Source organism: Pelodiscus sinensis, chromosome 7 (genome assembly GCF_052426305.1).
Source record: "Pelodiscus sinensis isolate ZL-2025 chromosome 7, ASM5242630v1, whole genome shotgun sequence".
Lineage (NCBI taxonomy): Eukaryota > Metazoa > Chordata > Testudines > Trionychidae > Pelodiscus > Pelodiscus sinensis.
The window spans coordinates 2,624,842-2,652,634 of NC_143058.1; the positions used below are offsets into that span (position 1 = coordinate 2,624,842).

Below are 27,793 nucleotides of genomic sequence, written 5' to 3' on the forward strand. Positions count from 1 at the left end.
GGGGAGTGGGACTCCAGGATCCTAGCCCAGTTCTGGGAGGGCAGTGGGGACTAGTGGTTGTGGGGAGGAGTGGGACTCCAGGATCCTAGCCTGGCTCTGGGAGGGCAGTGGGGACTAGTGGTTGGGGGGGGAGTGGGACTCCAGGATCCTAGCCCAGTTCTGGGAGGGCAGTGGGGACTAGTGGTTGGGGGGGGAGTGGGACTCCAGGATCCTAGCCCAGTTCTGGGAGGGCAGTGGGGACTAGTGGTTGGGGGGGGAGTGGGACTCCAGGATCCTAGCCCAGTTCTGGGAGGGCAGTGGGGACTAGTGGTTGGGGGGGGAGTGGGACTCCAGGATCCTAGCCCAGTTCTGGGAGGGCAGTGGGGACTAGTGGTTGTGGGGGGGAGTGGGACTCCAGGATCCTAGCCCAGTTCTGGGAGGGCAGTGGGGACTAGTGGTTGTGGGGAGGAATGGGACTCCAGGATCCTAGCCCAGTTCTGGGAGGGCAGTGGGGACTAGTGGTTGTGGGGGGGGGGGGGGAGTGGGACTCCAGGATCCTAGCCCAGTTCTGGGAGGGCAGTGGGGACTAGTGGTTGTGGGGGGGAGTGGGACTCCAGGATCCTAGCCTGGCTCTGGGAGGGCAGTGGGGACTAGTGGTTGTGGGGAGGAATGGGACTCCAGGATCCTAGCCCAGTTCTGGGAGGGCAGTGGGGACTAGTGGTTGGGGGGGGAGTGGGACTCCAGGATCCTAGCCTGGCTCTGGGAGGGCAGTGGGGGCGGGGCATAGTGGTTAGAGCTTAGGGGATGTGGGGGGAGGCTGGGAAGTGGGACTTCTGGATCCTATCTGGGGCTGCTGATTCAGAGCAGAGCAGGGGGGCAGGTGACCATGGGTGAGCCCTGTCTCTCGGTGCCTCAGTTTCCCCAGGCGGGAGGAGCTGGTGCCGAGGGGCTCACCTTGGCCAGGCTGGCGGTGAAGAGCACGCACTCGAAGAGCTCGCCCATGCGCCGCAAGAACTCGTCCACGTGCGGCCGCTTCAGCACGTACACCTGGGGGAGGGGCAGCGTGAGCCGGCTGGCGGGGCCGGAGGCAGGCAGTGCCCAGCGAGATGGGCCCCCCCGACCCACGGGACTCCCAACCCACCAGGCTAGGGAAAGGAACCTCCCACCGAGCCAGGGGGCAGCCCAGCGCCCCGTAGCCATCTCTGCGCCAGCGCTGGGAAGAACCGGGGCCGGGCTTGGGGTGGGGGGCAGCAGTGGGGCCCGCGGCGTCTCTCCGGCGTCTCCCCCGAAGCAGCCGGCCGGCTCCGGCCCCAAGTAATCGAGAACAGGCCGACTGCACAGACCACAGCCTATCCTGGATTACTTGAACCCGGCGCCGGCCTCCGTGCGGGGCAGGCTCCTGCCTGAGAACTGGGCCAGGCGGTGGGAAACGCAGCCCCCCAACCCCGCAGGAAACCCGCCAGCCCCACGCCCCAGCAAAGGCAGCTGTGGGGGGCAACTCTCTGAAGAGCCAGGCCGCACCTCAGGCACAGCTGCAAGATCCCTGCCCCCCACCGGCTCCCCAGGGCCCGGAGCCCAAGATCTCCCCCTTCCTTGGCTGGGCATCCACGGGGGTGGAGGGGAGAGGGTGCTGGCTGCAATGCCAAGGGGCTGCCCCTCAGGGCCCAGCAGGGGCTGGGTGCCTGGTGGTCCCAGGGGGGCTGGGTGCCTGGTGGTCCCAGGGGGGGATGGGTGCCTGGTGGTCCCAGGGGGGGATGGGCGCCTGGTGGTCCCAGGGGGGCTGGGTGCCTGGTGGTCCCAGGGGGGGATGGGCGCCTGGTGGTCCCAGGGGGGATGGGCGCCTGGTGGTCCCAGGGGGGCTGGGTGCCTGGTGGTCCCAGGGGGGGATGGGCGCCTGGTGGTCCCAGGGGGGATGGGCGCCTGGTGGTCCCAGGGGGGGCTGGGTGCCTGGTGGTCCCAGGGGGGGCTGGGCGCCTGGTGGTCCCAGGGGGGGATGGGCGCCTGGTGGTCCCAGGGGGGCTGGGTGCCTGGTGGTCCCAGGGGGGATGGGCGCCTGGTGGTCCCAGGGGGGGATGGGTGCCCGGTGGTCCCAGGGGGGCTGGGTGCCTGGTGGTCCCAGGGGGGGCTGGGTGCCTGGTGGTCCCAGGGGGGATGGGCGCCTGGTGGTCCCAGGGGGGGATGGGTGCCTGGTGGTCCCAGGGGGGGATGGGTGCCTGGTGGTCCCAGGGGGGATGGGCGCCTGGTGGTCCCAGGGGGGGATGGGTGCCTGGTGGTCCCAGGGGGGATGGGCGCCTGGTGGTCCCAGGGGGGGATGGGCGCCCCCCTTACCTGGTGCATGATGCCGTCAATCTCCACAGGAATGATGAAGTCGGCATTGTTCACTGGCTGCAGAGGGCACAGGAGTCAGTGGGGGAGGGGGCAGGCACCCCCACTGCTCCCAGGAAACCCCAGACTCCTCCTGCCCCACCCCCAGGGAACCCCCCCAGCCATCCCCTCATTCTGGCCCGTTCCTGTGGCCACATGGCCTGGAAGGGGGTGGCCCACAGGGGCTGGCTGGACAAGGGGTGGCTCACAGGGGCTGGCCGGACAAGGGGTGGCCCACAGGGGCTGGCCGGACAAGGGGTGGCGCACAGGGGCTGGCCGGACAAGGGGTGGCCCACAGGGGCTGGCCGGACAAGGGGTGGCGCACAGGGGCTGGCCGGACAAGGGGTGGCCCACAGGGGCTGGCCGGACAAGGGGTGGCGCACAGGGGCTGGCCGGACAAGGGGTGGCCCACAGGGGCTGGCCGGACAAGGGGTGGCCCACAGGGGCTGGCTGGACAAGGGGTGGCGCACAGGGGCTGGCCGGACAAGGGGTGGCCCACAGGGGCTGGCCGGACAAGGGGTGGCGCACAGGGGCTGGCCGGACAAGGGGTGGCTCACAGGGGCTGGCTGGACAAGGGGTGGCCCACAGGGGCTGGCCGGACAAGGGGTGGCCCACAGGGGCTGGCTGGACAAGGGGTGGCGCACAGGGGCTGGCCGGACAATGGGTGGCCCACAGGGGCTGGCCGGACAAGGGGTGGCGCACAGGGGCTGGCCGGACAAGGGGTGGCCCACAGGGGCTGGCCGGACAAGGGGTGGCCCACAGGGGCTGGCCAGGCAAGGGGTGGCCCACAGGGGCTGGCCGGACAAGGGGTGGCCCACAGGGCTGGCCGGACAAGGGGTGGCGCACAGGGGCTGGCTGGACAAGGGGTGGCGCACAGGGGCTGGCCGGACAAGGGGTGGCTCACAGGGGCTGGCTGGACAAGGGGTGGCCCACAGGGGCTGGCCGGACAAGGGGTGGCCCACAGGGGCTGGCCGGACAAGGGGTGGCGCACAGGGGCTGGTCGGACAAGGGGTGGCGCACAGGGGCTGGCTGGACAAGGGGTGGCCCACGGGGGCTGGCTGGACAAGGGGTGGCGCACAGGGGCTGGCTGGACAAGGGGTGGCTCACAGGGGCTGGCCGGACAAGGGGTGGCCCACAGGGGCTGGCCGGACAAGGGGTGGCCCACAGGGGCTGGCCGGACAAGGGGTGGCGCACAGGGGCTGGCTGGACAAGGGGTGGCCCACAGGGGCTGGCCGGACAAGGGGTGGCCCACAGGGGCTGGCTGGACAAGGGGTGGCCCACAGGGGCTGGCTGGACAAGGGGTGGCCCACAGGGGCTGGCCGGGCAAGGGGTGGCCCACAGGGGCTGGCCGGACAAGGGGTGGCCCACAGGGGCTGGCCGGACAAGGGGTGGCCCACGGGGGCTGGCCGGACAAGGGGTGGCCCACGGGGGCTGGCCGGACAAGGGGTGGCGTACAGGGCTGGCCGGAGAAGGGGTGGCGCACAGGGGCTGGCTGGGCAAGGGGTGGCTCACAGGGGCTGGCCGGACAAGGGGTGGCGCACAGGGGCTGGCCGGACAAGGGGTGGCGCACAGGGGCTGGCCGGACAAGGGGTGGCCCACAGGGGCTGGCCGGACAAGGGGTGGCCCACAGGGGCTGGCCGGACAAGGGGTGGCCCACAGGGGCTGGCCGGACAAGGGGTGGCTCACGGGGGCTGGCTGGACAAGGGGTGGCCCACGGGGGCTGGCCGGACAAGGGGTGGCCCACAGGGGCTGGCCGGACAAGGGGTGGCGCACAGGGGCTGGCCGGACAAGGGGTGGCCCACAGGGGCTGGCTGGACAAGGGGTGGCGCACAGGGGCTGGCTGGACAAGGGGTGGCGCACAGGGGCTGGCCGGACAAGGGGTGGCCCACAGGGGCTGGCTGGACAAGGGGTGGCCCACAGGGGCTGGCTGGACAAGGGGTGGCCCACAGGGGCTGGCTGGACAAGGGGTGGCCCACAGGGGCTGGCCGGACAAGGGGTGGCGCACAGGGGCTGGCTGGACAAGGGGTGGCGCACAGGGGCTGGCCGGACAAAGGGTGGCGCACAGGGGCTGGCTGGACAAGGGGTGGCCCACAGGGGCTGGCCGGACAAGGGGTGGCGCACAGGGGCTGGCTGGACAAGGGGTGGCCCACAGGGGCTGGCCGGACAAGGGGTGGCGCACAGGGGCTGGCTGGACAAGGGGTGGCGCACAGGGGCTGGCTGGACAAGGGGTGGCGCACAGGGGCTGGCCGGACAAGGGGTGGCCCACAGGGGCTGGCTGGACAAGGGGTGGCTCACAGGGGCTGGCCGGACAAGGGGTGGCCCACAGGGGCTGGCCGGACAAGGGGTGGCGCACAGGGGCTGGCTGGACAAGGGGTGGCGCACAGGGGCTGGCTGGACAAGGGGTGGCCCACAGGGGCTGGCCGGACAAGGGGTGGCGCACAGGGGCTGGCCGGACAAGGGGTGGCCCACAGGGGCTGGCCGGACAAGGGGTGGCCCACAGGGGCTGGCCGGACAAGGGGTGGCGCACAGGGGCTGGCCGGACAAGGGGTGGCCCACAGGGGCTGGCCGGACAAGGGGTGGCCCACAGGGGCTGGCCGGACAAGGGGTGGCGCACAGGGGCTGGCCGGACAAGGGGTGGCCCACAGGGGCTGGCCGGACAAGGGGTGGTGCACAGGGGCTGGCCGGACAAGGGGTGGCGCACAGGACTGGCCGGGCGGGGAGGGGGAGGGGGACGGGGCACCCCCAGGGACGGACCGACCTTGAAGGAGCTGTGCACCAGCGTCTCGTCCAGGTCAATGACCACGCACAGCTTGCTGGCATCCTGGGGTTTGATCTCGGGCAGGAGGTACCTGACGGAGGCCTGGGAGGGCGACAAGTCCGGGGCGAGGGCATTGGAGCGTCTGCTGGCAGCAGGCCCCATGCGCCTGGGGCCCCACATCCCAGCCAGCGGAGCAGGGCTGCCTGGGCAGAGCCCAGCCTTTCTCAGCCCACGCCCCCCGGATCCCTCCCTTCCTGGCCTAAACCTCCCAGCGGCAGGGAACGGGTGACTTGGCTTGGGCAGTTCAGTCTGGGCCTGGGCCCAGGCCTATGAAGCGCTCGGCCTTGGCCCCCCTTGGCCCTTTCTGACCTGCAGGCGGGGGTTGCTGTGCGCTGCCCCCAGCCGCCACGCTGCTCCCCAGAGGTGGTTGCATCGGGGGCCCATCAGCAGTGCCAGTCTCTGACTGCTGCCTCGTGTGTGTGACTGGCCCCCCAGGCACTACCCGGCGCTACCTCGCCCTGCTGCTGGCCTGACCCAGGGGCGGCCCTGTGCCCGAGACCCCGGCAGCCCCCGGATGCACCCGTCTGGGAAGAACTGGCTCAGCCCAGGGAAGGCGCAATGACGCCGCCGGACACCAGAGGGCACCAGCTGCCTTCAGCTGCCAGACCCGCCACAGCCCGGAATCTGGCCTGGCAGGGAAAGGCGAAAGCCACGGCCAGGGCTCGTGGGCTGAGAGCAGAGTCGGGGGTTGCAGGGGCCGTGGGGACCGGCCTACGGTCCTGCCAGCTCCGGGCACTGCGGTCCGGCCCAATGAGCCCCGGAGACCAGGAGAACACGGCTCATGACTGCAGGAGGCGCTAGTGCTGCTTGGAAAGCCAGGCCCAGCAACTGCTCGCCAGCAGGGGGCGCTCTCCCCTCACACCCAGGGCTGGCCCTGAGCATGGCACTAGGGGGCGCTGTGCTGCAGGGAGCCAAGGGAAGTCCATAGGGGGCGCTCTCCCCCTGCTGGCCCCATTGGCCCAGATTGGCACTAGGGGGCACTGTGCTGCAGGGAGTCAAGGGAAGTCCATAGGGGGCGCTCTCCCCCTGCTGGCTCCATTGGCCCAGATTGGCACTAGGGGGCGCTGTGCTTCAGGGAGCCGAGGGAAGTCCATAGGGGGCGCTCTCCCCCTGCTGGCTCCATTGGCCCAGCATGGCACTAGGGGGCGCTGTGCTGCAGGGAGTCAAGGGAAGTCCATAGGGGGCGCTCTCCCCCTGCTGGCCCCATTGGCCCAGATTGGCACTAGGGGGCGCTGTGCTGCAGGGCGCCGAGGGAAGTCCATAGGGGGCGCTCTCCCCCTGCTGGCTCCATTGGCCCAGCATGGCACTAGGGGGCGCTGTGCTTCAGGGAGCCGAAGGAAGTCCATAGGTGGCGCTCTCCCCCTGCTGGCTCCATTGGCCCAGATTGGCACTAGGGGGCGCTGTGCTGCAGGGAGCCGAGGGAAGTCCATAGGGGGCGCTCTTGCCTGGTGGGGACTATGCTGAGGAGTTAGTTTTCCACCGGCGGTGCAAAATGCCCATCCTCTGACCCCAGGGCTCCGCCTCAGTTTCCCCTGGGTGGCTCAATTCTGCCCCCCCTCCAATTTCACTGGGATACAGGATCACTGCTCCCTGTCTGCCCCAGCTAGACCAGTACGGCTGGCCCCAGCATCTCCCTGGGTGGGGATGGCCTATGAGCTTTGGGGGTGGGGGGAGGGAGGAAAAGGGCTGGCTCAGCAGCACCAGCTCATCTGCAATTACCCGACGGACTGCTTGGCCCCCCAGGACGTCCCACGGGCAGCACCCCTGGCAGTCCCAGCAGCGGCTGCCCCTGCCCATGGGGCGTTGTGCCACTGGTGGGCATGGGGGTGGAGGGCACAAGGGAAACTGCTCCAAGCAGAGCCCTTGGGGATCTCTGTGTTTGTGGAAAACCCCCATTCATAGCTCAGCTGGTCAGCAGGAGGCCTGGCCCAGGGCGGGGGGAGGGCCAGGATAAGGGGGACTCCCTGAGGTCAGGCCGGGGAGATACGGAGCTGGGTGGGCCTGTGGGGGGCTCATCCCAGGGAAGCAGGGGCCAGTCAGTGCCCATGGACTCGCCCCCACCCCCAGCACCCCTCTACCTTGGGCACGACGCCGTTTTCCTCCACCAGCAGTGGCGCATTGTTGTTGACCGGGATGGGGTCCGAGTCGTCATGGCAGAGGCAGCAGAAGAGGGACTGGAAGATGCTGCGGTTCCGGGGCTTCTTGGACGGCGACGGGCTGTGAGCACCTGGGGGCAAGGCAGGGACGGGGTTAATCCACAGGGTACCCCCCTCGGACACCCCCCCGGTGCCCAGCCTGCCTGCAGCATGCTCCCGCGCTGGATGGGGGGTGGGGAGCTGAGGGGCTGAGCCAGGGTGGCAGGGGGCTGCCCCGTGCCTGCTGACCTCAGCACGGGGCACCCGGGAGGGATCAGAGGTGCCGTGGGACGTTTGCCCGGGTCGCTGTCCGGGTGCACCCGGCTCAGCCTGGAGGGGGCCGGGAGGACAGCGCGGGGGTGGGAAGAAGGGGGCGCTGTGCAGAAGTTAGGGGCAACGGGGCACAGGACAGGGTGCCGGGTTGGAGAGCCTGTGGATGCAGGCGCAAGTCTGGGTGTTCGTATGTTGCCTTCCATGGCACTGGAAACGGTGCATGTACTGTTGTTCCATGTACGGTTGTTCGCGCCTGGTGGGCGCCGCGGTGGCGCATCCGGGCCAGGGCCCAGCGCCTCCGTACGGGTGCACAAGACACGGCTCCCGCTTGGAAAGCTTAGCGGGACACTGCTGGCAACCCGGCCACATGCAGCCCTGGGGCTACAGGATGCCGGATGCTGGTGGCCCGTGGGGACGCCTTTGTGGGGGAGCGACGAGGAGTCCTGTGGCACCTTATAGACTAACTGAAGTGTAGGAGCATAAGCTTTCGTGGGCAAAGACCCACTTCGTCAGATGCTTTGTGGGGGAGCGGCCCTCTCTCCACCCCATCAGCTGCAAGGGCTCGGCTCCCATCGCTCAGTAGCCCCTCGGTCGCCCAGCCGGTCCCCCTCCAGCACGGCTGGGGCCAGGACTCCCTCCCCGGCTCTGGGGGAGGGGAGCGAGGGCTAGTGGTTAGAGAAGGGGGCAGGACTCTGGTGTGAAGGAGGGCAAGGATTGGCCCTTTATGCATCACCCGGCTCTGCCCCTTCACCCGCTTGTGACACCCATGCCTGCGGCTGCTGCCCTGCCCTGCAGACCCCCAGCCGGGTGCTGGGAGGGAGCAGCCGGCAGCGCTCCTGGGGCTGCCACGTTTCTCCCGTGTGGGTCCAGTCCTCCCCTCTCCAGCCCCACCCCACTGCCCAGCCCCTGCTCCTCTGGCCTGCCCCCGTCTCCCTCTGGCCCTGGACACAGCCTGGCTGTGGGGCGATGCCTGGTATGGGGCAGATGCAGCCTCTCCAAACCAAGTGGTGGGGGCCCAGCCCCTCAGGTGCCCAGGAGAGGCAGGACCAAGATGCCCCAGGGATGGGCACCACCCCCAGGCAGGTGCAGCCAGGAGGGTAACAGGCTCGGGTAGCGGGGACGGATATGGGGAGTGGAGTGGGACAGGCAGTGGCACCAGGCTGGGACCCCTGTGATCCCAGCCCTCGGTTCCCCACAGCTCTGCCGGTGCCCCTCACTGCCCCCCCCCCCGCAGCCCCCGCCAGCCCAGCCCTGCCCCCCAGCTGTGGCTCCCCCCATCCCCCTGCCCCTCACACCCGATCCGCAGCTTCTCCATCGCTAATATCAACCTCAGCTCCCCCACTGCCTCCCGCAGGGCCCCTGCCCCCCGTTCGCTCTCCCGGTGGCAGATCCCTGCAGAGCTCTCTGCGGCGCCTGGTGCTTGCCGGCTGCTCTGCACCACCCCGGCTTGGATTAACCTGCTCCCTGCATAATCCACTTGAGCCAACACCTCCCCTCCCGTCTTAATCCGGCCTGAGATAACGAGATCCTTCTGATCCGTTTACCGGACGCAGCGCTCCGGCCAGCCAGGTGGCAACCGGCAGGGGAGAGCGGCAGGGCTGGTGAACCCCTTGGCACAGGCTCCCTTCAGCCCCACAGCTGCCTGGTTCTCCCTGCCTTGGCAGTGGGGAGATGGGGGTTATATCTAGGGCCTGACCCAGCAAGGGGTTTTCTTTCCTGCCGGGTGCAGGAAGAGCCAGCGGGGACGTGGAGAGGCGCTTTCAGAGGGACTGAGAGTTGTTTCAGACAACGTTGAAACGGCGAGAGAACGGGGACAACCCTGGGACACTCCAGTGACAGGGGTTGGTCCGATTCTGGGAGGGGCTGGGGTGCGTCTCAGGCTCTGAGGAAGGGCAGTGTGGCTCAGTGGGCAGAGCAGAACAGCGGTGCAGTGCATCTCCCCGGAACACAGATGGCAGGTCAACTCTCTCTAGGCACTGTGGACCTCCGGGGGCGCTTGGCACTGGATTGCATGTGAAAGCAGAGGCAGGTGATGGAAGGACAGCAAGCCAGTTACTGCGAAACAACTGGGCTTCCTACTCTGACTCCTGCAACCCTCATTTCCTGAGGAGTAAGGGGAGTCAAAGGAAGAGTGCTCTTCCTCCCACTTCCTGCTGTGGAGACAGCGCCAAACGCCCAATTAAGCTACTCTGACTTCAGCTACGCAATTAATGCAGCTGAAGTTGCGTAGTTTAATTCGACTTTTGCCCTCAATGTGGACGTGCCCAGTGTTAAAAGGCCTTGCGAGATGGATCTTTCACAGTCGGTGCCTGGAACTAGTCTAATGTGCTGTAGGTAAAGGGAAACTGAGGCACATGCCCCTGTTGCTGTCATGGCTAAATGCCAAGATTCCCACACTAGGACAAACACAAATACCTATGTTAACTGGATGCTATTTGGATTCCAAACATTCGCCAGAGCTTGTATGGAAAAATGAACTATTTTCTTTCATGCTTGGCAAGATCTCCTAGGACACATGGGAAGCAGGCTGCAAAAGCAGGTCCGATCCACCGTCGGTCTCACCAAGTTGGACCTTGGCTTTGTAAAAGGATTCAACCGGACTGTTAGCTGCACGACGACCCTCACACTGCTGACGCCTGTTCTACCCAAACGTGGCTTCATGACCCATTCCAGTTACGCCCTGGTTCTAATGCGGGATTCGAACCGGTAGTAACCCAGAGCCACACATGTTGTGCAAAGTGGCCATGTGAGGGGTCTACTGAAAACGGATGCTTTGCTGGTTCTGTTGATACCATCCCCGTGCCTGTAGGGATTTTGTATGTGATGTTAGGGGGATTGGTTCTGGGCTGGTATTCCAGGGATTTGCTTCTGGAGACACCAACAGGCATCACCCACCTACTGTGGAAAGGCGGCTAGTCCAGTGACTAGCAGCACTTGACTGACAATGCACCTTAAGTGGGGCCAATCCACAGCTGAGGGACTTTGCTGCGAACCTGCAGAGCAGCAGGTACGCCATGGCGGTTTGCCTAACACCAGACACCGACAGGTGACTTGCTCATGTGACACACTCCATCTGGGGAGGTGCCTTCTGCGTGGGCAATGGGACGCCCTCCACGTGGGCAAGGGGATAGAGGGCCCTGGAGGTTCCTCCATTTGTCTTCACTCCAGCTCACCACTTCAGGAGCATCTTGGCCGTGACCGGAGCCCGGAAAGCCGGATGACTTTTCAGACTCCTCATTTTTTGAGTAACATTAGTTCGAACCAAGGGGTGTGATTTGAACTACCGCGGCCTGGAGCCACTTCCTGGTTCGAATCAGCTGCCAATCGGAATAGCGTGCGGGCGAGATTATGCTAATGAAGCGCAGGATATTTAAATCCCGCTTCATAAGCAATTTCGGTCGCCTACATTTGCATCCCTAGTTCGAACTAGGGGGCAAGTGTAGTCGTACCCAACTTCCTTTCCATTTGAGATTCTAGAGGATTGGCCCAGCGTGCTCTTTTGGGTACGAGGCACACACTAGGAAAGCGGCTGGTCCTTTGGGATCGGAAGAACCTGCTAAGATTTGGTTTTCATAGCCTCTCATCAGTGCAAGGAGGGTGGTGGCACAGGAGAAACTGGAATGTCTAGGGGGGTTGCTTATGGGACTTCTTGCTGGTGCATGTACACACACACGCACACACACACACGCACACACACGTGTACATAGAGGTCCAGCCTTGATGCTCCATGTCACCACTTCATTCAGTTCCCTGGCACAGGGTCCCCTAGGGGTCAGAAAAGGGACCCCCCGCAGGCCGCACACACAGCAGGCGCCAGGTGGGCAAGCGGGGGCTGGGAGCAGAGCAGCTTGGGCTGTGCTAGGCACAGGGGGCTGCTGGCCCCTGCCTCCCGCCCCCTTCCACTGCCCTGCAGCCAGCTGGGGACGACGGGCCAGCCGCCCAGCCAGGCTTGTCCCAGGCACCTTCACCCCTGGGCTTGCGGGCCTCAAATCTGGCCTTGGGGATCTGTCCAGGGGCACGGCCTTGCCTGATGCGTGCCCAGGGCCTGGCTGCTCCTCGTGCTTGGACCGGGCCCTATGGAAGGGGGCTCCATCCCACCCGAGGGTGCCCCCCATCTCCCCACCGCAACCATGCCCCGGAGATGCCAGCCAGTCCCTACCCCTGGCAGCTGCAGGGAGCATGTGGCCAGGGGAGGGGGAGAGGGGTGAGGTCCCCCCAGCTGTGCCATGGCTGCCAATCACCCTGGCATCTCCTTCCCTTCTCTAGCAGCCCAGCCCAGGCCCTGCCCTCACCCAGTGCCCCCGCGGAAAGGCTCTGGTGGGGCTGCTGGGTGGTGCATGCCCCCCCCCCACCAGAGGAGTTTCTTGCCCTGCCAGGCGTTGGCACAAGGATCTGGCTCAGCATGAACGGTGCCAACTGGGCGGGGGGGGGTCACTGCACCAGGAGGGAGGGGATGGGATGGGGGTGGGCAGCTGCTGCGTGACATCCCTGCAGCCCTGGCCTCCCCAGCTGGCCACTCAGGTCAAAGTTCAGCTGCTGCACCCAGCCAGCCCGGCCGAGCAGCAGCAGCCGGGGGCAGGACGGGGAGAGGGGCCAGCCCGGCCGAGCGGCAGCAGCCGGGGGCAGGACGGGGAGAGGGGCCAGCCCGGCCGAGCGGCAGCAGCCGGGGGCAGGACGGGGAGAGGGGCCAGCCCGGCCGAGCGGCAGCAGCCGGGGGCAGGACGGGGAGAGGGGCCAGCCCGGCCGAGCGGCAGCAGCCGGGGGCAGGACGGGGAGAGGGGCCAGCCCGGCCGAGCGGCAGCAGCCGGGGGCAGGACGGGGAGAGGGGCCAGCCCGGCCGAGCGGCAGCAGCCGGGGGCAGGACGGGGAGAGGGGCCAGCCCGGCCGAGTGGCAGCAGCCGGGGGAGGATGGGGAGAGGGGCCAGCCCGGCCGAGCGGCAGCAGTCGGGGGCGGGACGGGGAGAGGGGCCAGCCGGGCTGAGTGGCAGCAGCCGGGGGCGGGGAGAGGGGCCAGCCCGGCCGAGTGGCAGCAGCCGGGGGCAGGATGGGGAGAGGGGCCAGCCCGGCCGAGCGGCAGCAGGTTGGGGCAGGACGGGGAGAGGGGCTGGCCGGGCCGAGCGGCAGCAGCCGGGGGCAGGACGGGGAGAGGGGCCGGCCCGGCCGAGCGGCAGCAGTTGGGGTGGGGTGGGGTGGGGAGAGGGGGCAGGCCTGGTGAGTGCTGGCACGAGCGGGCGAGACTGCGTCTCCTCGGCACAGGGAAGGCACAAATATTTAGAGAGGCCGGCAGGGACCTGCCAAGGAGCTGGCCTCCCAGGCCACCCACAAGCTCACCCCTGTGGGTCACGCTCAGAGACTGTGTGTGCAGGTGTGTGCGTGGGGGTGCGGGGGTAGGCACTGGTCCAACCAGGCAGGGTCTGTTAGCGACTCCTGGCACAGGCCTGGGCATTGCAGACTGGGCAGCTGGGGGAGGGGGGGTACAGCTGCCCTTGGGTTCCTGCTTATCGGGGGGGGGGACACGGGAGGTTTCCCACCCCCACCCTGGCCCGGCTGGCACCAGAACAGATGCTGCAGGGGCTGGAGGGGCCAGAACAGGCAGGAAATGCTGCCCAGGGGCCTGTGACGGTTCCAGACCAGTTCCCAGGGCCCAGGGCAGGGGCAGGGCGGAGCCCTGGCTGGAATGGGGAAGCAGTAATTTATTAACCAGCCGCAGGTTCCCAGGCCCGGCCTTGGCCCTTCCTCTCCAGCAGAGCCGCCCAGTGCCACAGCCGGGATGCTAGGACCCCAAATCAAAATGCAGCCAGCTCTGGGGAGGGACGCACGGGAAGCCAAGGGAGGGCAACTAAAACGATGAGGGGTTTGGAACGGGTCCCATATGAGGAGAGATTAAAGAAACTGGGATTTTTCAGCTTGGAGAAGAGGAGTCTAAGGGGGGATAGGACAGAGGTCTATAAAATCGTGACCGGTGTGGAGAAAGTGACTAAGGAAACGTTATTTACTTGTTCCCATCATATAAGAACTAGGGGCCACCAAATGAAATTGATGAGCGGCAGGTCTAAAACAAATAAAAGAAAATTCTTCTTCGCACAGCGCACAGTCAACCTGTGGAACTCCTTGCCAGAGGAGGCTATTAGCCAGGTTGGGTAAGGAATGGGGTCCCTGGCCTCTGTTTGTCAGAGGGTGGAGATGGATGGCAGGAGAGAGACGCTTGATCATTACCTGTTCGGTTCCCTCCCTCTGGGGCACCTGGCGCTGGCCACTGTGGGCAGACAGGACGCTGGGCTGGATGGGCCTTTGGGCTGACCAGGTCTGGCTGCTCTCTTGTTCTATGGAGAGCCAGCAGCCGGCTGAGCCTCAGTGGGATGTAGGGGGCAGCCTGGCCCCGCCCGCCTTGGGGTCAGGCCTGACCTGGGCCCATGGCCCAGAGGGCAGATCGCAAGGGAAAGGCAGCAGCTGCCAGAGCATGGCCCCCATCCCCATGACAGGAGGCCAGGAGAAGAGAGCTCCCCAGCCCAGCGGGCAGAGCCCTCCTGCCCTGCCCCACAGTGCCCCCCAGCACCAGTGTCCGAGCCCCCTGCCCTGCCCCACAGTGCCCCCCAGCACCAGCGGTCCGAGCCCCCTGCCCTGCCCCACAGTGCCCCCCAGCACCAGTGTCCGAGCCCCCCTGCCCTGCCCCACAGTGCCCCCCAGCACCAGTGTCCGAGCCCCCTGCCCTGCCCCACAGTGCCCCCCAGCCCAGCGGGCAGAGCCCCCCTGCCCTGCCCCACAGTGCCCCCCAGCACCAGTGTCCGAGCCCCCTGCCCTGCCCCACAGTGCCCCCCAGCACCAGTGTCCGAGCCCCCCTGCCCTGCCCCACAGTGCCCCCCAGCACCAGTGTCCGAGCCCCGCTGCCCCACAGTGCCCCCCAGCCCAGAGGGCAGAGACCCCCATCTTCTGCCACAGCGACCCCCCCGCCCTGCCCCACAGCATCCCACAGCCAAGAGGGCAGAGCCCCCACCCCGCCGCACAGCGCCCCCAGCAGCGCACTGGGGCCAGCGCTGAGCACAAGGGGGGAGCCTCCCTCCCCCACAAGCCCCCTGCCCAAAGCCCTGGAGCAGGGCAGAGCCCCAGGCCCGTCCCCTCCCCCACCCCACTAAAAGGGCACAAACAGCTTCACCCCCAGCCGGCAGCCAGGCTCCATGGGCCGCCCTCCCCTGGCTTGGGATCAGTCCGTCCTGACAGGCGCTGAACGCCTCCCCCCAACCTGGGTGCAGGAAGAGCCCAGAACAGCCCCCACCCCTCCCCCAGGGCCGCTGCCGCGCAGGACCCACAACGGCAGCCTTGGGTTGGTTTCCTGCTGCTTCCGACCTTGGGCCCCGCTCCGGAGAGCGGCCAGGCCTGGCCTGCTCCCCCCGACCCCCCCTGCAACCAGCAGGGCCAGGAGCCATGGCCAAGGCTGCCCCCGGGAGTCCAGAGCAGGGCTGGGCTGGCAGGGGCTGTGGGGCGGGAGTGGGGGGGCAGTGGCAGGGCTGGGAGGGGCTGTGGGGTGGGAGTGGGGGGGCAGTGGCAGGGCTGGGCTGGCAGGGGCTGTGGTTGGGAGTGGGGGGCACTGGTAGGGCAGAGGGGGCAGGGCTGGGCTGGCAGGGGCTGTGGTTGGGAGTGGGGGGCACTGGTAGGGCAGAGGGGGCAGGGCTGGGCTGGCAGGGGCCGTGGTTGGGAGTGGGGGGCACCGGTAGGGCAGGGGGGGCCGGGCTGGGCTGGAAGGGGCTGTGGTTGGGAGTGGGGGGCACCGGTAGGGCAGGGGGGGCCGGGCTGGCTGGAAGGGGCCGTGGGTTGGGAGTGGGGGAGCAGTGGCAGGGTAGGGGGGGCAGGGCTGGGCTGGCAGGGGCTGTGGTTGGGAGTGGGGGGCACTGGTGGGGGGGGGCAGGCTGGGCTGGAAGGGGCTGTGGTTGGGAGTGGGGGGCACCGGTAGGGCAGGGGGGGCCAGGCTGGGCTGGAAGGGGCCATGGGTTGGGAGTGGGGGGCACCGGTAGGGCAGGGGGGGCCGGGCTGGGCTGGAAGGGGCTGTGGTTGGGAGTGGGGGAGCAGTGGCAGGGTAGGGGGGGCAGGGCTGGGCTGGAAGGGGCTGTGGTTGGGAGTGGGGGGCACCGGTAGGGCAGGGGGGGCAGGGCTGGGCTGGAAGGGGCTGTGGGTGGGAGTGGGGGGCACCGGTAGGGCAGGGGGGGCAGGGCTGGGCTGGAAGGGGCTGTGGGTGGGAGTGGGGGGCACCGGTAGGGCAGGGGGGGCCAGGCTGGGCTGGAAGGGGCTGTGGTTGGGAGTGGGGGGCACCGGTAGGGCAGGGGGGGCCGGGCTGGGCTGGAAGGGGCTGTGGGGTGGGAGTGGGGGGCACCGGTAGGGCAGAGGGGGCCGGGCTGGGCTGGAAGGGGCTGTGGTTGGGAGTGGGGGGCACCGGTAGGGCAGGGGGGGCCAGGCTGGGCTGGAAGGGGCTGTGGGGTGGGAGTGGGGGGCACCGGTAGGGCAGAGGGGGCCGGGCTGGGCTGGAAGGGGCTGTGGTTGGGAGTGGGGGGCACCGGTAGGGCAGGGGGGGCCAGGCTGGGCTGGAAGGGGCTGTGGGTGGGAGTGGGGGGCACGGGCAGAGCTGTTATCCCAGCCCTGAGCTCCCCTTGCCCAGCTCTGCCCCCATCCCTGACCCACAGCCCCTGCCAGCCAGCCCCAGGGCACATCCCTCCGCACTGTCTGGCTCCCCTGAAGGGAGTGCAGGGCCATGTGCGGCTCAGGGGACTGCACAGACTGGGGGCGGGGGTGTCTCCCCAGGCTTTTCCCTGGGGGCTGGGCCCTGCCAACAGGCCTGAGCTAAGGGGCACTAAGCCCGGGGCACGAAGACCCCCCTTCCCCCCGGGGGGAGCCCACGGCAGAGGCCCCCGCACTGCACTGCGCCCCTGCCCAGGGCTGCACCCAGCAAAGCACCGTTCTGCCCCGTCCCTTCCCCAGAGGTGGCTGCATTTGCAGAGCGCGAGGCTGCGCTTGTGCCTTAGGCCGGAGCCGGCCAGGGGGCGAGGGCCGGGCGCCCGGAGGCGCCTCCCCATTGTTACCGCGGGAGGGCAGGGAGAGGCCAGCGCGGGAGGGGAAGGAAGGGCAGCACAACAGGCCCCTCGCTGACTTTCGGGACTTGGCTCCGCTCACGGTCGAAGGGCCAGGGACTCGCCGGGGCACCGCTCACCCGGCCTTGGCAGTGCCAGTCCTGTGCCCAGCCCAGGGACAGAGCCACCTACCCCCCCAGCCTCTCCCTTCTCCTGCTCCCATGCCCGCCTGCCCCCTGGCCGGGGAACTGCCCATGCGGATCCATTCCAGCCTGTGCCTGCAGTGCTCCCCGCATGCTGGCCAGCCCTCCCCTGCCTCCAGCCCAGCCAGACCCCACCAGCCCCAGCAACGCCCGGGGGCAGCGTCCCCTCTGCTCGGGGTCGGGGGCGCAGGGCCCAGCGGTCCCCACCGGCCCGGCCCAAACGGATCTTTCCTCCGCAGCTCTGCGCAAGTTTCTTGGTGGCAGCATCGGCCTGAGTCTGGCCGGGGCCCTCGGAGGAGCAGGGACGCTCCTGCTCCCCCCACGACTGTGCTAACTCTGAATCCTACTGATGACACCGTTTAAAGCAGAAAACCGAAGTAGCCTGGCATTGTGGGCGGGGCCTCCAAAGCACCGCCTTCCCAGGGAACTCACCAATGAGAATGAGCGCTCCTCCCTACCGAGTGTTTCCTGGATGCTCATTGGCTGGCACACCCCCTCTGGAGCATGGGTATGGAGATCCGGCACGGACAGAGCCGGGGAAGGGGACGTGGGAAAGGGGTTTGACTTGGCAGGTGGATGGACAGAGCCAGGAGGGGGCACCGGGTACTGGGGCGCTGTTCAGGGACACCTGCCGGGCGAACAGCCCCACAGGCCTGGAGCACACCAGCCCAGCGGTCGGTCGCACGGCCGAGAGCCCCCAGAACACGCCCCGCTGTGCTCCGGCTGTGCGGCAGGTGGCTAGCAGCACCGCAGGAGAGCCGCGGATACTCTCAGCACATGGGGAGTTCAGGGCAGCCCCCCCCCGGCCCTGCCCCAGGCCTGCAGGGCTCCCAGAGCCCCAGACAGCACCACGGCTTAACTGCAGACAAGGAGTCAGCAGCCAGACAGCTCAGTGCACACCAGACATGCAGCACTTTGCAGCTCAGACTCAGCTCTCCCTCGCTGGGATGCTCAGCCCCTGCCTCCAGAGCTGGCGGAGACTCCCCAGGGCCTGCCAGCAGTATAGGTGTTATGACACACATCGACAGCTCTAATTCTGGTCAGCAGGGGGCAGCCCAGACGCCTACCGAGCCGCTTGTTAGGCTAAATGGTTGCACAGCTCTCCCGATTCTCGGGTCTGGGATTTATACCCCGGTGGAGGAGTTTGTCTGTGTTCACCCACATTCCCTCCCCTCCCTCTGCCACAGCCAACGCCGCAGGCTGTCGGAGTTTCACGCGCATTTCCCCATTAATACACCTGGAAAACAACCCCCGTTTGCCCACGGAACGGACCCAGCCGCCGCCGCCAGGAAGTGCCCCCTGCCCTGCTCGCACTTCTCCTCTGCTCGGGGGACCCCCCAATGCGGAGAGGGGACCCCAGTGTCCGGCACATCCCGTCCGGCACCGCCCTGTCATTGGCTGCCCTCGGGGAGCCCAGCCCAGACCTCCAGGAACGGAGCTGAGAGCGACAAACCCAGCACAACTAGGCCACTCACTGGACTCCTGCCCCCCACAGCCCTGCCGGTGCCCCCCGCTCCAGACCCACAGCCCCTGCCAGCCCCGCCCTGCCCCCCACAGCCCTGCCGGTGCCCCCCGCTCCAGACCCACAGCCCCTGCCAGCCCCGCCCTGCCCCCCACAGCCCTGCCGGTGCCCCCCGCTCCAGACCCACAGCCCCTGCCAGCCCCGCCCTGCCCCCCACAGCCCTACTGGTGCCCCCCGCTCCAGACCCACAGCCCCTGCCCCCCACAGCCCTGCCGGTGTCCCCCGCTCCAGACCCACAGCCCCTGCCAGCCCCCTCCTGCCCCCCACAGCCCTGCCGGTGTCCCCCGCTCCAGACCCACAGCCCCTGCCAGCCCCCTCCTGCCCCCCACAGCCCTGCCGGTGCCCCCCGCTCCAGACCCACAGCCCCTGCCAGCCCCGCCCTGCCCCCCACAGCCCTGCCGGTGCCCCCCGCTCCAGACCCTCAGCCCCTGCCAGCACCGCCCTGCCCCCCACAGCCCTGCCGGTGCTCCCCGCTCCAGACCCACAGCCCCTGCCAGCCCCGCCCTGCCCCCCACAGCCCTGCCGGTGCCCCCCGCTCCAGACCCACAGCCCCTGCCAGCCCCGCCCTGCCCCCCACAGCCCTGCCGGTCCCTCCCGCTCCAGACCCACAGCCCCTGCCAGCCCCGCCCTGCCCCCCACAGCCCTGCCGGTGCCCCCCGCTCCAGACCCTCAGCCCCTGCCAGCACCGCCCTGCCCCCCACAGCCCTGCCGGTGCTCCCCGCTCCAGACCCACAGCCCCTGCCAGCCCCGCCCTGCCCCCCACAGCCCTGCCGGTGCCCCCCGCTCCAGACCCACAGCCCCTGCCAGCCCCGCCCTGCCCCCCACAGCCCTGCCGGTGCCCCCCGCTCCAGACCCACAGCCCCTGCCAGCCCCGCCCTGCCCCCCACAGCCCTGCCGGTCCCTCCCGCTCCAGACCCACAGCCCCTGCTAGCCCCGCCCTGCCCCCCACAGCCCTGCCGGTGCCCCCCGCTCCAGACCCACAGCCCCTGCCAGCCCCGCCCTGCCCCCCACAGGCCTGCTGATGCCCCCTGCTCCAGACCCACAGCCCCTGCCAGTCCCGCCCTGCCCCCCACAGCCCTGCTGATGCCCCACATTCCCAACCCACAGCCCCTGCCAGCTGAGCCCTGGGCTCCCCCAGATCCTGCCCCTCTCCTGGCCTCCCACCTGGGCGAGGCTGGGATTTCGGTTGCCCCGTTGGTGACCTCAGGGGCTGGGATCCCAGCACAGAGCAGGCCTCGGCTTCGGGCCCCTGCAGGCAGGAGGGGTCCAGAATGAGGCGAAGGTGCCGGTGCTCCGGCCCCGAGGGGCAGTGACGCCCGGGGGGGGAGGGGTGAGCTCTGTCCCCCAGCAGGGGGCTCTGGGGCCTCCCCCCTCACGTCTCCACCATGTTTCTGTTGGTGTCCAGATCCTGGACGACTGGAGGTTTGGGGGGGCTCAGACCGGGCCTTGGGGACACTGGGGGAGCTTTCTGCTCCTCCTGGCCCCCCTCGCTCCCAGGGGTCGGCATGTGTCTGACGGCTGCTCAGCCCAGGCCCAGGTAGCAGGCCCCTCCCTTCCGGGCACAGGGACACCCCGGGCAGGGCTAGGCAGGAGTGTGTGTGGGGGGGGAAGGACCACAGCCTCGCATGGACCCAGGCTCCGTCCCACCTCTGCCACTGAGCTGCCGTGGGCCCCTCTCCTCTGGTGTCTTCATCCCCTGGAGGCTGCAGGGGGGCAAACAGCAGGTCACCTACCAACCCCTCCCGCCCTTGGGAGCGTTTACCCAGCGCCCGACAAACCCCCTACGGCCGAGCCGGAATCCGCTTCCCCAGCGCCCGACAAACCCCCTATGGCCGAGCCCGAATCCCAAATCCGCTTCCCCAGAGCCCGACAAACCCCCTACGGCCGAGCCCGAATCCCAAATCCGCTTCCCCAGCGCCGGACAAACCCCCTACGGCCGAGCCCAAATCCCAAATCCGCTTCCCCAGCGCCGGACAAAACTCCCTGCGGCCGAGCCCGAATCCGCTTCCCCAGCGCCCGACAAACCCCCTACGGCCGAGCCCGAATCCGCTTCCCCCGCGCCCGACAAACCCCCTACGGCCGAGCCGGAATCCGCTTCCCCAGCGCCCGACAAACCCCCTACGGCCGAGCTGGAATCCCAAATCCGCTTCCCCAGAGCCGGACAAACCCCCTACGGCCGAGCCGGAATCCCAAATCCGCTTCCCCAGCGCCGGACAAACCCCCTACGGCCGAGCCGGAATCCGCTTCCCCAGCGCCCGACAAACCCCCTACGGCCGAGCCGGAATCCCAAATCCGCTTCCCCAGCGCCGGACAAACCCCCTACGGCCGAGCCGGAATCCGCTTCCCCAGCGCCCGACAAACCCCCTACGGCCGAGCTGGAATCCCAAATCCGCTTCCCCAGAGCCGGACAAACCCCCTACGGCCGAGCCGGAATCCGCTTCCCCAGCGCCCGACAAACCCCCTACGGCCGAGCCCAAATCCCAAATCCGCTTCCCCAGCGCCCGACAAACCCCCTACGGCCAAGCCCGAATCCGCTTCCCCAGCGCCCGACAAACCCCCTACGACCGAGCTGGAATCCCAAATCCGCTTCCCCAGAGCCGGACAAACCCCCTACGGCCGAGCCCAAATCCCAAATCCGCTTCCCCAGCGCCGGACAAAACTCCCTGCGGCCGAGCCCGAATCCGCTTCCCCAGCGCCCGACAAACCCCCTACGGCCGAGCCCGAATCCGCTTCCCCAGCGCCCGACAAACCCCCTACGGCCGAGCCGGAATCCGCTTCCCCAGCGCCCGACAAACCCCCTACGGCCGAGCTGGAATCCCAAATCCGCTTCCCCAGAGCCGGACAAACCCCCTACGGCCGAGCCGGAATCCCAAATCCACTTCCCCAGAGCCGGACAAACCCCCTACGGCCGAGCCAGAATCCGCTTCCCCAGAGCAGGACAAAACCCCCTACGGCCGAGCCCGAATCCGCTTCCCCAGAGCCGGACAAAACTCCCTGCGGCCGAGCCCGAATCCCAAATCCGCTTCCCCAGCGCCCAACAAAACCCCCTACAGCCAAGCCCGAATCCCAAATCCACTTCCCCAGCGCCCGACAAAACTCCCTACAGCCGAGCCCAAATCCACTTCCCCAGTGCCCAACAAAACTTCCTATGGCTGAGCCCAGATCCACTTCCCCAGCACTTGACAAAATTCCCTACGGCCGAGCCTGAATCCCAAATCCACTTCCCCAGCGCCGGACAAAACTCCCTACGGCCGAGCCCAAATCCCAAATCCACTTCCCCAGCGCCCGACAAAATTGCTTACGGCTGAGCCCAGATCCCAAATCCACTTCCGCAGCGCCCGACAAAACCCCTACGGCCGAGCCAGAATCCGCTTCCCCAGAGCCGGACAAAACCCCCTACGGCCGAGCCAGAATCCGCTTCCCCAGAGCCGGACAAAACCCCCTACGGCCGAGCCAGAATCCGCTTCCCCAGCGCCCGACAAACCCCCTACGGCCGAGCCAGAATCCGCTTCCCCAGAGACGGACAAAACCCCCTACGGCCGAGCCCGAATCCGCTTCCCCAGAGCCGGACAAAACCCCCTACGGCCGAGCCAGAATCCGCTTCCCCAGAGCCGGACAAAACCCCCTACGGCCGAGCCAGAATCCGCTTCCCCAGCGCCCGACAAACCCCCTACGGCCGAGCCAGAATCCGCTTCCCCAGAGCCGGACAAAACTCCCTACGGCCAAGCCCGAATCCGCTTCCCCAGAGCCGGACAAAACCCCCTACGGCCAAGCCCGAATCCGCTTCCCCAGCACCGGACAAAACCCCCTACGGCCAAGCCCGAATCCGCTTCCCCAGAGCCGGACAAAACCCCTACGGCCAAGCCCGAATCCGCTTCCCCAGCACCGGACAAAACCCCCTACGGCCAAGCCCGAATCCGCTTCCCCAGCACCGGACAAAACTCCCTACGGCCGAGCCAGAATCCGCTTCCCCAGAGCCGGACAAAACCCCCTACGGCCAAGCCCGAATCCGCTTCCCCAGAGCCGGACAAAACCCCCTACGGCCAAGCCCGAATCCGCTTCCCCAGCGCCCGACAAACCCCCTACGGCGGAGCCCGAATCTGCTTCCCCAGAACCGGACAAAACTCCCTACGGCCAAGCCCGAATCCGCTTCCCCAGAGCCGGACAAAACCCCCTACGGCCAAGCCCGAATCCGCTTCCCCAGAGCCGGACAAAACCCCCTACGGCCAAGCCCGAATCCGCTTCCCCAGCACCGGACAAAACCCCCTACGGCCAAGCCCGAATCCGCTTCCCCAGAGCCGGACAAAACCCCCTACGGCCAAGCCCGAATCCGCTTCCCCAGAGCCGGACAAAACCCCCTACGGTCGAGCCCGAATCCGCTTCCCCAGAGCCGGACAAAACCCCCTACGGCCAAGCCCGAATCCGCTTCCCCAGAGCCGGACAAAACTCCCTACGGCCAAGCCCGAATCCGCTTCCCCAGAGCCGGACAAAACCCCCTACGGCCGAGCCAGAATCCGCTTCCCCAGAGCCGGACAAAACCCCCTACGGCCAAGCCCGAATCCGCTTCCCCAGCACCGGACAAAACCCCCTACGGCCAAGCCCGAATCCGCTTCCCCAGAGCCGGACAAAACCCCTACGGCCAAGCCCGAATCCGCTTCCCCAGAGCCGGACAAAACCCCCTACGGTCGAGCCCGAATCCGCTTCCCCAGAGCCGGACAAAACCCCCTACGGCCAAGCCCGAATCCGCTTCCCCAGAGCCGGACAAAACTCCCTACGGCCAAGCCCGAATCCGCTTCCCCAGAGCCGGACAAAACCCCCTACGGCCGAGCCAGAATCCGCTTCCCCAGAGCCGGACAAAACCCCCTACGGCCGAGCCAGAATCCGCTTCCCCAGAGCCGGACAAAACCCCTACGGCCAAGCCCGAATCCGCTTCCCCAGAGCCGGACAAAACCCCCTACGGCCGAGCCAGAATCTGCTTCCCGGACTCCTGCCCCATCTCCCATGTTCCCAGAAGCTCTGGGGCAGCAGGCTGTGTCACTGGCTTAGACCCACTTCCCTTAAGATGCAGGTAATGACCCTCCCTTCCCCGTCCCAACACTGTCCCGTCAGGCCAAGGGCCCCTGTCAGAGCGACTCTGGACCACATGCCCATGGCGAGGACCTGCCCTCTCCTGGAACTCTGCCCCCTGCCCCTCAGGCCTGGGCCTCCCCCAACAAGTGGGGCAGGTTCTGATCTCCAATCCGGACCAAGCCCAGGGAACGGTTCGCCCAGGCACCGTGGGGTCCGCTCTTCCGGATTCACCCTGTGGGAGCAAGGCCTGTTTCTGGCAGCGTCCCACATGCAGATGGCCTGCACTCGGGGCTGAGACCGCACCCCTGGGAGGAGGGCCCCAAGCCCATGGGCAGCAGCACCTCACTGCCCAGCATAGAGCCCCCAGAAGTGCCCAGGGCCCTGAGAACAGGGGCTCTCTGCTGGGTTGCTGTGAGGGCCCCTTCCCTCCTCACCAGCAGGCCCCCCACAGCTGTGGGGCAGGGTATTTCCACAGGGCTGCACCAGCCCTTTCAGACCTCGCCCTCTGACCTGCTATCCTCCCCTGGACACCCCCAAACATGGCCCCAAAGTCACCACCTGGCAGGGGTCTGTGCCGGGGCCCATGCACAGAGTTGGGCCTAAGTCAGCCGCCCCCAGCTGTGCACACCCTCCGCCCAACCCCTGCCCCCGCTGTGCACACCCTCCGCCCAACCCCTGCCCCCGCTGTGCACACCCTCCGCCCAACCCCTGCCCCCGCTGTGCACACCCTCCGCCCAACCCCTGCCCCCGCTGTGCACACCCTCCGCCCAACCCCTGCCCCCGCTGTGCACACCCTCTGCCCAACCCCTGCCCCCGCTGTGCACACCCTCCGCCCAACCCCTGCCCCCGCTGTGCACACCCTCCGCCCAACCCCTGCCCCCGCTGTGCACACCCTCCGCCCAACCCCTGCCCCCGCTGTGCACGCCCTCTGCCCAACCCCTGCCCCGGCTGTGCACACCCTCCGCCCAACCCATGTCCCCGCTGTGCACACCCTCCGCCCAACCCATGTCCCCGCTATGCACACCCTCCGCCCAACCCCTGTCCCCCGCTGTGCACACCCTCTGCCCAACCCCTGCCCCAGCTGTGCACACCCTCCGCCCAACCCATGTCCCCGCTATGCACACCCTCTGCCCAACCCCCGGCCCCTCTGTGCACACCCTCTGCCCAACCCCTGCCCCGCTGTGCACACCCTCTGCCCAACCCCCGGCCCTCCTGTGCACACCCTCTGCCCAACCCCCGTCCCCCCCCCGCTGTGCACACCCTCTGCCCAACCCCCGGCCCCCCTGTGCACACCCTCTGCCCAACCCCCATGTCCCCGCTATGCACACCCTCTGCCCAACCCCCGGCCCCCCTGTGCACACCCTCTGCCCAACCCCTGCCTCCGCTGTGCACACCCTCCGTCCAACCCCTGCCCCCCATGCACACCCTCTGCCCAACCCCCGGCCCCCCTGTGCACACCCTCCGCCCAACCTCCGGCCCCCCTGTGCACACCCTCCGCCCAACCCCCGGCCCCCCTGTGCACACCCTCCGCCCAACCCCTGCCCCCCCCCCGTGCACACCCTCTGCCCAACCCCCGGCCCCCCTGTGCACACCCTCTGCCCAACCCCTGCCCCCCCCCCTGTGCACACCCTCCGCCCAACCCCTCCCCCCCCCCCGTGCACACCCTCCGCCCAACCCCCGGCCCCCCCCTGTGCACACCCTCTGCCCAACCCCTGCCCCAGCTGGGCAAACCCAAGAGCAGGAGCCTGTAGCGGGGCAAGGGCCGCTCCTCCCGCCCAGGGGTCCCCCGCCAGCTGCACCCCACCGCCAGCAGGGCCATGCCCTGACCCAGGCCCCCCTCCCAGCAGGGCCATGCCCTGACCCAGGCCCCCCTCCCAGCAGGGCCATGCCCTGACCCAGGCCCCCCTCCCAGCAGGGCCATGCTCTGACCCCAGCTGACCTGGCCGAGCAGCCTCCCTGGCTCCGTGGGGCTGGAAAGCAACATTTGAAAATCAACCCGGGGGGAGAGGCGCTACAAACCCACCCCCGGGCGGGGAAACACGTTGGGCAGAACCCCCCCTCCCACACACACACCCTGCAACCGCCCAGCCCTCGCCCCCAGCGCTGCCCCCCGGCATCCAGAGCTTCGGGGATCGGCCCCACCTCGGAGCGCTGGGGGGCGGGAAGAGACCCGGGGCGCGCGCAGGAACCTGCAGAAAGCACCGAGCGCGGGGGAGGGGGGGGGGAACCGGGGCGCTGGGGGGGGGGGAGGGAGAGGCACCGATCTAGGCTCTATTTTTATCCCCCCGACCCAAGAGGATCAAAGGCCGCGGGGGTCGCTCCGCGGGGCATGCACAAGCCCCCCGCCCCACAGCGCATGCTTTGCACAAGTCAGTGGGGGGGGGGGGGTAAATGCAGCGACGCTGCCCCCCGCCGGGCGCAGTTACCTTTCTCCTGCAGAGGGGTGTTCACCTCTTCCTTGCTAACCTGGGTGATGATGGACTGACTGTCCATTAGACCCGCCGGGCTGGCTGGGGGGGTCCCTCCTCGCTGGCTCCTCCCGCCGCGCGCCGACCCTCCAGGAGTTACTGCGGGGGCGGATCGGGCGGCGGGGAGGGGGGGAAATCGCCCCCCAACCGAAAGGAAGCGAGGGGGCGGGGGAGCCGGGGAGGGGAGAAAAACAAAAAAGGGGGAGAGAGAGAGACGCCCGCGGAGGAAACTTTGTTACAACATGGAGTTTCCTCTTCACAATTTCTGCTACAAACATGGAACCCGGACGCGGTTTCAAGGAACCCCTTAAAAGGGCGATGGCTCCCTGGGGCCCAGCCATTCTGACACCGCAGCGTTGGCTGCCAAAGTTGGAAAGGAGAGCCCTCTTCCCTCCCCCGTGAGACACTCAGCACACCGCACTGGGCCCCAGTGGGACCCGACACACTGGCAATCCAGCTCTGATCAACCCTGCAAATATCTGGCAGAGTGGAATTGCTTCTGTCCAGCCCTGAAATGCGGCCAGCTCTGGGCTGGGGCACGGCAGCTGTTTATACTGCCCCAGCTCAGCCAGCACTTGCCAGAGCTGCACACCGCGGCGCACCCTCTCCCCTTCCCCTCTGTCCAGACTGTTCCAAGTCTGAAGCATTTGGCTGTTTCCAGGGAAGGGGGTTTCCTGCTGACGGGACACGTCTGCCCGGAGTTTACCCTTCCCGAGGAATGTAAATACACCCACCACACAAACCACACCCCCGTGGGTCTGCAGGCCCTCGTGCCCAACAGGGCTCACTCCCCGTCAGAGTCTGCCTCCACAGACAGGCCAGGGCACTAGTCCCACCAAGCAGCTCCGTTAGAAGTGGAGAAATGCCACGTACCTCCCTTTGCTTGGCTTACGGAGCCGGCCTCCCATGGCCAAGGCCCTGCCGAAGGAAGGTTGGCTGAGGATCTCCGCAGAATGGGGGGTGAATGAGCACATGGCAGACTGCTACCCTGCTGGCACTGTGGACGGAGCCATTTGGACTCCAGGCTCACCAGTGCTGTCTGTATTACTGGGCCCTTCTCAAGCTGCGAGGCGAGCCACTGGCCCCAGAGCGGCCCTAGGATAATGCTGGAGTGTGGAGCTGGTGCATTCAGCCAGGCAGTAGGAAAGTTGTGCCCAGCCATCCCGGGTGCGCTGTGGGCCCCCTCTAGAGGGAGACTCAGACCTGTCTGACTGTATTTGCACAGCCGTGCTGAGAGGTGAAGTGCTGTCACTCTGTGCTGGGAATGGGGGGAACGGAGTGGCAGGGATTTTGAATTACGGATGGCGTGACAGCTTGCGGCCCGGGAGGGGCAGTGATTGTAGGGCAGGGACTGTGCATTTCCAGCCCCCAGGGGTGGGTCTGAAAGACGCATGGAGCAACTGAGCCGGGACGTGGCCCCCCAGCTGTGCCCTCGCGAGGCTTTTACCTTCAGCCTTTGCAATACACGTCTCACACGACGTGATGCTTAGAAACTTTCCCCAGGAAATCAAAGCCTTTCTCTGTTACCCTGCCCCTGCGACAATAAACCAGTATGGAAGGACTGGCGGGTGGAAACACCACCACCCGTCACAAAATACCCCTGAAACAAACACTGCAACATCCTGCCCCCGTGCAAACCGATACATCCCTTACCTGGCTGGGCCCGGCCCTCCCTTCCCTACTACAGGGAGCAGGCCTTGGGAGCAGAGGACGGCAGGGGCAGTCCAACTAGCATCCAGTCTCTGTCACCTGGCCCACCCCCCCTTTAGCACTGTCCAGGGCGTCCCTGGCCTGCAAGTCCCGCGGAGGGTTACTGCAAGCACCTTCCCGCTTCCCAGACAGATCTGTGTGTGGATGGAAGAGCGGTTTGGCTGGCTCCGAGTCTGGGCTGCCAATGTAGACACA

At 67.9% G+C, this 27,793-nt stretch overlaps 1 protein-coding gene across 2 annotated transcripts in view; it reads right to left on the reverse strand.

Annotated features, from left to right (window-relative positions):
- Window positions 1–27,065, reverse strand: part of CTDSP1 (CTD small phosphatase 1) — a 32,910-nt gene extending 5,845 nt beyond the window's left edge. Inside the window, exons 1-5 of one of the 2 annotated variants that reach the window (XM_075932983.2) lie at window positions 26,762–27,065; window positions 7,240–7,388; window positions 5,102–5,203; window positions 2,308–2,364; window positions 934–1,026 (exon numbers count right to left, since the gene is read on the reverse strand). In XM_075932983.2, the coding sequence (XP_075789098.1) occupies window positions 934–1,026; window positions 2,308–2,364; window positions 5,102–5,203; window positions 7,240–7,388; window positions 26,762–27,050 (690 nt within the window). In that variant the 5' untranslated portion in view covers window positions 27,051–27,065. Of the gene's footprint in view, window positions 1–933; window positions 1,027–2,307; window positions 2,365–5,101; window positions 5,204–7,239; window positions 7,389–25,846; window positions 26,176–26,761 lie in introns of those variants that run through there. The other variant, XM_075932984.2, reaches the window with a different exon arrangement.
- Between the last annotated feature and the right edge of the window lie 728 nt (window positions 27,066–27,793).